The following is a 7,734-nucleotide window of genomic DNA, read 5'->3' as shown; positions in this document are numbered from 1 at the left end:
CTTTATTCAATTTCCAAAATAAACTCTTCACGGTGCGCCGACATCTTGCTGCTTGCGTTCATGACTCGAGAACACTTTGGGAAAATAACAATAAAACGTCTCCGTGTCGTCCTAGCTAGACTGCGACTGTTAGCTCTGTAAGATAAACTATCTTGTGTCCATTGCTCTCACACACCGTGCTTTTACCATGTTTTTCTCTCCGAGTTCCTGGTACAATTTTTTTTTGTACCAGGGGTATTTCCAGGTGCTACACTTAGCAGAATATAGTTCAGTTCACTGCATGCTATATTTGACTTTATTGCTTATGGCTTCCATTTTTGTTTAATAAAATATGTCTTATATCAACTGCTGGCTTCATATCATTTTGTTGATTCTAGATAGAAATAGTCTGTAATATCTTAACCTCTGCCAAGGGATAAGCATGAGATTTTTACAAAGCTTACTAACTTAAGAAAAACATGCTTTTAACAGATGGAGGAGAGGAGATGCTCTTTGCGTCTGAGTTCATGATCAGAGTGTCCCAACCAGTCACAACATGCCTAAAAGCTGTTGTGTGTTAAGCTGTACACTCAATAAAAGTTATTCAAATGTTCAAACGGTTTGAAAACCTAAGAAAAAGCTGTGATCCCTTACGAAGAAAACGGTGGATAAGAAGAGAGGCGCCAGTAGCCTACATGACAAAAGTAGAGGAAACCTTTGAGACCCGTTAATGGTGTAGTAGAGGTATTTGGGTATGGGGCAGGGACTCAGGACCATTCATGGGAAGGGACTTCGGGGTCGGTACCGTTTGCAGCAGGTCTAAACCATAGGTCCAAGGTCTCAACAAGTCGAGTTTGTAATCCATCACTGAGACAGAAAGTGGACATTTAAGATGTCAATGGGTGGGTTGTTTTTAATACAAACAGCTCGTATCAGACAAGAGTCGTGGCTTTTTAAAGCCACGACTCTTGTCTTTAAAAAGACAGTAACGTGTATTTGTGAAAGGCATGTTTTATTACGTTTTTGTTAAGTTTGTTTGCAATCTATACAAAAGGAACGGAGCGCTGTTTAAAGACAGTAACATGTATTTATGAAAGGCATGTTTTATTACGTTTTTATTAAGTTTGTTTGCATTCTATACAATGTGAATGGAGCGCTGTGCATTGTTTTCCCCCATGATGGCCACCATAGCAACCATGGACCAATTATAAGATAGCAACGAGCAATGGGCGTGTTTGGCAGAGCAATGGGCGTGTTTGGCCGGTGGGCGTGTTTGGCAGTGGTGGTTTGCCAAGTGGCTCCGGCTACAGATAGACCTACTTCATGAAGGTAGGGAATGGATTCTTTTGGTTGCATTTCCAGATCTAGCTTACCCTACCTGGTTTCTCAATATTGCTTACCTTAGCTGAACTAGAGGACAGCCCTTTGTTTGACTAAAATAACATTTTCAAGAATCTAGAAGCGTGCAATATCAAACATCTTTTGCTAAAGCTGGGATTCTCATTCAAAGCTACCAATTTGAGGGCAAACACTTATTGAGGGGCGTTCTCGGTAGCCCTGAATACTCCCCCTGGTGCTGCCTTAGATTTTTCTAGCTTAGCAGACGTAAAACATATAAGTTACATATAACAGTCTAAAGCAAAGGGAAAAGACGAAATCACCCCTTTATCTAAATTGTTAACATTTGTTTATTATGATGCATTTGGCTTTCTGAATGTTTTAATAAACTACAGCTGAAAGGCCATATTGTTACACGCAACCACCCACCCATATACACATGTTCATATATATATATATAGTACAGCCACAGATTTTCTTCTTCACTGAACAGTTCTATTGGCAGCCTTAGCCAAGTCTTCGTCTGGGAGCAGTATTTTTGTGAGAAGCCTGCAACTGAGTAACACGTTCAAAAAAAGATGACAGGTAAAATCACGTCTTGTTTTATGATAATTCTGTTGCTGATATTATATGGCATACTATTTGACATGTATTGCCAATATATTCAAAGGTGAAACAAGCAAAATAAATGAAACATAATGCCGCAAATGATGTGTGTGTCAGGTGTGTTGGTAAAATATTGTTCCACTGTTCCCCTTTTTAACTTTGATCACTGGGCCTCTAAGTCCCTTCATGTTGATGAGGCCGCTTGTTATACATTGACCTTTGTGAGCATCAGCAATGTAACCTTACTAAAATATAGTATTCTCTGTCTTTTATTACTTTAATAAACGAAAACACATCCAGCTCACATGGACAATCATCATCTCAATTCAGATTTTGACATCCCCCCCAACACACACCCACACTTATTATGATCATGAATGTCAAGTCATGTTTTTGTGTACAGAGATGGTCACTCAATTTGGTTTCCTAATTGCAGAAGTAGAATCAATCTGTTGTATGAATTAACCATGAAGCTCAGTCAGTTAATTTCAGTTGGACGAGTGGAAGGAGACCAGGAGAAGGCTTCAAATATTTCCCCTTGGTGCTGTTTTCAAAATATGTATTTAATTATGAACTTAGTCATGTCTAAGTGAACCACTGAAAGAACTGGTTCGGGAAAGACCAGAACATACAACAACAGCAACAGCAGAGGCAAACAAACAACCGCCCTTAGAGACACCGGCCTCTCTTCCTTTCACTCAACAACCATTTAATCTTTAAGGGCTGCCACAAACTGCAAATGGCATGATGGCGGTTTGTATGCAAATTCTTTCTCCATCTTCAGATAGCATTAGCAGGCCACTTTTTCATGCGTTCTATTTTTTCCTGCAAAGCATAGTCTCGCTCCCATTGCACCCTTATTCTCTGCAGCCTACATGTACCCTCATCCTAGCCCAGTATTAAATATTCCCCTTATATTAGATCAACGCCCCTTATATAAGATCAACGCCTCTTATATTAGATAAACAACAATTATATTAGACCAATTCCCCTTATATTAAATCAACGCCCCTTATATTACATTAACACCCCTTATATTAGATCAACGTCCCTTATATTAGATAAACACCCCTTAAACATTAAATCAATGCCTCTTATATTAGATCATCATATTATGTTAGATCAACAACCCATATGTTAGATAAATGGTTGTGATTGGCATGACCCAGGCAAGGTGTGCTGGAGATCGGTTTGAGCGGGAGGGGGGCCAGATGCATATGCCAGAGCAAAGAAAACGTGAGCTTGCAGATGAATGGCAGCCCTTTGTGCGGTGGAGCCCAGATCCACTGTTGTTTGCTTTTTCTATGAAAGGTCTTGACTTCTGGCAAACCGCCAGGACAATTCACTTGTGAAATCACACCATTCAAAACCACTAGCCACCAGGAAAGTCAAGCTGCCATGGCGTGTCTGACACACACACACACACACTTTTGTCAACATGACTCACTTGAAATGCCAGGTGTAATCACAACAATTACCCACAATCCATCTGAGAGCATCCATGCGATTTAAACACACCGAGATGTATGTATGGATGTAAACTACGTGTCTGTGTGGGTGTGTGTATGTATGTATGTATGTATGTATGTATGTATGTATGTATGTATGTATGTGTGCATGTGTGTGTATGTATGTATGTATGTATGTATTTGTTTTAGAGACGTCACATGATCAGCCAAAATAGAGGATACAGATGGTGCCTCTTATCTACTTAAATTGCTGCCTCAAAATTTAGGCGCTATTATTTGAGCATAGCTTGTGTCAGCTATTAATGAGTGAAATTTGCTGTGAGAATATCTGTTTCTGTCCATCTCTCCATCTATCTAGGGAGCAGAGTTTGTTCTCTTCTGCTCTCTATTTAAGTCTCAAATCGTAGCAACAGCAGCTTTAAACAGAATCCACCTTTGAAACCAGTTAAGATTTCAAAGGATATATCAATAACGAGCAGAACTTTTCGGTGTGCATTATGCGACGGCTCCTCTAATATTGTGCAACTGCACAGACTGTATCACTGCCAATATGTGTTCAATGTAGGCTAATATCACATGACACTCCAAAAGTCAAATTCCTACTCCCAATCTATATTCTGCTCATGATGCAAAGCCCAGGCCCAGATACCTGTAGGAAAGCGATGACAGCAATGTGTAATTGGGCCAGTTACGGTATATCCTTCATTAAATCAGATCCAATATCACAGAATCAACCAGACAGCCTGCTTATGAAGCATCGCAGAGATATTCCCCCTTAACAGGATATGTAACTCCTACATGCAGATCATGAGAGTACACTAACACATTGGGTAGTGTATTATTCTGAACGGGGTCGAGATCCACACAGTCTAAGCACTGTATGCTGGGCAATTAAAGGGGATTACAGAAGCACACCAATGCTACGGTCACCCCGTCCAAACTCACACAACACAATGAAAGGCAGGTGGCATGGAGATGGACAAACAGAAGACATGGTTCAAAATCGAACATAGATCAATACTGTTTAGTGTTTAGCCAGGAACCTCAGCTGGAATCCAATTACAAAACATTTTCATCATTTGGATAAGCACATTGAATAAATCAACATAAGTTTGTGTAATTGTTGTCATGTCATTACATTTAACTGCTTAATGATGTCGAACATCAAAATTACATTTGGTGTGATTATCCAACCCAATCCAAGGAATGCAGTTGCATAAACAGAATAAGCAAAGCGATGATGGCCCTTCATTATTTCTGGAGTTAATCGCAAGCACTCTGCTATGATTTAAATGAAAAAAAACAGGTATTTGTTGGACAAGATCTCCCTTATTTTTTTGCAGCCTGGCGACAGTGTTAGTTCTATTTGCGTGTCTATTCCCTTTGAAAAAAACAACTGAATATACAATATTACAAAAATATGGGGGTCACTATGACCTAACGGAGTGTCAGGTGTCTTAAAACAAACTTTCAAGAATGTCAATTAACAATTTTAAACAATGTGGTGTTTAGTGTAGAAATTTAGTGTAGAAACATAAGAGTTTAAATACAAGGACCTGAGGCGGGAGCCCTTAACACTAGCTGTTCATTGTACAAATAACACAAAGTTTACTTTTATAGACATAGCACTTATTTTACAACAAAACAAAGTGTCTGTCACACCACTCTTCAAAGTCACCCTGACACCCTCATAAATCAACGTTCTAGAAAACCCCACCATTAGGTCACAGAGCATCGTCAGACGACATTTTAAGGACACATTTTCCACATTCCACAAAAAATGGGTAGTACATTAGAAGAGAAACTCATTTTTCATGCCACAAAAATAGTTTATTACATATGGGACTGATGAGAATAAACATATAGAGCTATACAGTATGTATAGCTCAATATTCATTAAATGCTCACGAAACAGTAATTACATTCAGATAGGCTGTAATCCCATGGATCTTAAGCAAGCATGTGGTAAAGGAAATACTGCATAGCCTTTCCACGCAGACAGACAGACAGACAGACACCTTGACCATTGGTCAATTAGTCCATTTAACATTGTCAGCCTAATTCAAGATGGATGCTGGTGCAAAAAGAGAACAATAACATGTTTGAGCAAAGCAGGGATTTGGCCGTAAAAGAAAACATTATCACAGAAAAACAATCAAACTGTCACATCTCTTGTTGTCATGTAAGACACCTGTAAAAAGACCTGTAAGGCAATGTCATACCATTCAGACTACACTGTAGCCAATGAATGTATCTACATGTAGGCTAATTATGCATAAAGGACTGACGATTCTGGCTTTAAGGCATCTGCACATCGTTGTAGGCATACAAGAAGATCTTAACATCAAGTTATATTGAAAAATGGACGATTGAAATTAAATCACAAAATGGTTTGTTAAGGATCAAAGGAAGGGTATCAAAAATAACGTTTTGTAAAGGCTTTCCTACGTTGTTAACAGGGGAATCCATTCATCAGAAAATCAATAAAAAAATCAACTTGTCTTCAATATCACTAATCTGAGTCACTTCTGAACACCCCACACTGTTGAGCACCCCTCACTTTTGATCACCCCAACACTGCTGAAGTGATGGGCCAGCTCCTGGAGCACGGCGCTCCTGCCCAGGTGGTCGTTCCTTCTCTTCTCCATGATCACATCTTCTAGACTCTGGAACTCCAGATTGTGCCAATGTTTATCAGACAGAATCATCTTCAAGCGGTAAGGCTGTTTTCCGATCCTTATCTCCCCACCCATCTTAAACTCTCGCTTCCCAAACCTGCACCAGGCGGCGAAGCACTCGGAGCTCCTCCAGCTCAGCTCCCGATCCTTCAGGCCCACCTGCTCCATAGCCGCCTGGACCACCAGGTCTGCACCGAGGGGCCTGAACCTGTACAGCTCGTTCACCACCCTGCACCTCCTGCCCTGACTGGCGTCCGTCAGGAAGCTGCTTTTGACCTCACATCTGTGCAAGTGCACCACTTGGAGATGTCCCACATACACAGCCCAGTGGGGGGGCTGGGCGGCGGCCACGAACTCCACCAGGTCCCCCGCTGTGCATCTGTGGAGGAGGTCCTCCGGGGTGTGGGACTCCAAGTTGTTGGACGCGAGGCTTTTCTCGTAGATGCAGTCTCCACGGTGGTACACGGCGCACTCCACCTCGTCGCGTCTGTCGTAGGGTTTCTCTTCCCGGTTCCGGTCCTTCTCGACCACGTGCTCATCCAGGTCGTCGTTTTCGCTCGAGAAGATGTAAGAAACCCCGATCCGAGGACCCTCCTCCGGGTCCAGGCCGTTGGGGTCCACCGTGGGAACTCCTGCATAACTTAAATGCGCAATCTTGTCCGCTTGGTTTCCCATCCCGCTGCTCCGACTCCACCGCGTAACGCGATCCGCAGTGTGTGAGCTCCACCTGTTACCAGTCAGCACACATCACAAACCGCCACGACACCGTCCTCCACGCTGGAAAGACATTTCCTCAAAATTACGCACGGATCCTCTTCCCCGTTGGAGATCAGATCAGTAATGAAGTAGACCTCCTTGGAAGTAAATGCGACAACCCGGAACGCCAAAGTGGTCTCGAACCCAGTAGCTCTAAATCCCTCAGGTGTCCCTCGAGGCTCACCTGCTGTTGTCGAAGTTATATCAAAATAAACAGGTGGTTGAAGACGTTGGTGATGCAAAAATAAATAAACATGAGCTAGAATGTGGTCGCTCTGTGCGCGCTATCTGGGTTCCCCATCACGGTTCATTCTCTATTAACCACAGCCGGCTGCTGGCAAACCTGCTCGGTTGCAGATCTCTGGCGACTGGTGAAGCGCTTTTCTTTAAAGGGGAAGTGGCTGTTTCTTGACTCCACCTACTCCCTGCTTTACACAATAGTACATTCATAGGTGGATCTGTAGGATCATATTCATCATCTCAAATCAGTGGTCCACCTTAAAAGTTTGTGTGTGTGTGTGTGTGTGTGTGTGTGTGTGTGTGTGTGTGTGTGTGTCTCCCTCTTTGTTTGGGTCTCTCTTTGTGTGTGTGTGCGTGTGTGTGTCTCATTCTCTCTCGTGTTTGTCTCTATCTCCCTCTATGTGTTTGTGTGTGTCATTTTCTGTGTGTGTGTGTGTGTGCGTGTGTGTGTCTCTTTCTGTGTGTGTGTGTGTGTGTCTCATTCTCTCTCGTGTTTGTCTCTATCTCCCTCTATGCGTTTGTGTGTGTCATTTTCTGTGTGTGTGTGTGTGTTTGTGTGTCTCTTTCTGTGTGTGTATGTGTGTGTGTGTGTGTGTGTGTGTGTCAATGCAGACATGCTTGTTCTCGCCCTCCTCTGAGGGGTAACAGACGGGGGGGGGGGGCAACAC

General features: G+C 42.4%; 1 protein-coding gene across 1 annotated transcript; it reads right to left on the bottom strand.

Annotated features, from left to right (window-relative positions):
• Window positions 1-3,199: 3,199 nt before the first annotated feature.
• lratd2a (LRAT domain containing 2a) lies at window positions 3,200-7,184 on the bottom strand. Its single transcript, XM_079748805.1, has one exon. The coding sequence runs from the start codon at window positions 6,743-6,745 to the stop codon at window positions 5,915-5,917; it is 831 nt and encodes a 276-aa protein (XP_079604931.1). The 5' UTR covers window positions 6,746-7,184; the 3' UTR covers window positions 3,200-5,914.
• Window positions 7,185-7,734: the final 550 nt, after the last annotated feature.

The sequence above is a fragment of the Pollachius pollachius genome, assembly GCF_949987615.1.
Source record: "Pollachius pollachius genome assembly, chromosome: 13".
NCBI lineage: Eukaryota > Metazoa > Chordata > Actinopteri > Gadiformes > Gadidae > Pollachius > Pollachius pollachius.
This window is presented reverse-complemented; position numbering and strand designations above follow the sequence as displayed.

Excerpts from the sequence above, each read along its gene's own strand:
- lratd2a (XM_079748805.1), bottom strand. The coding sequence starts at position 6,745 with ATGGGAAACCAAGCGGACAAGATTGCGCATTTAAGTTATGCAGGAGTT.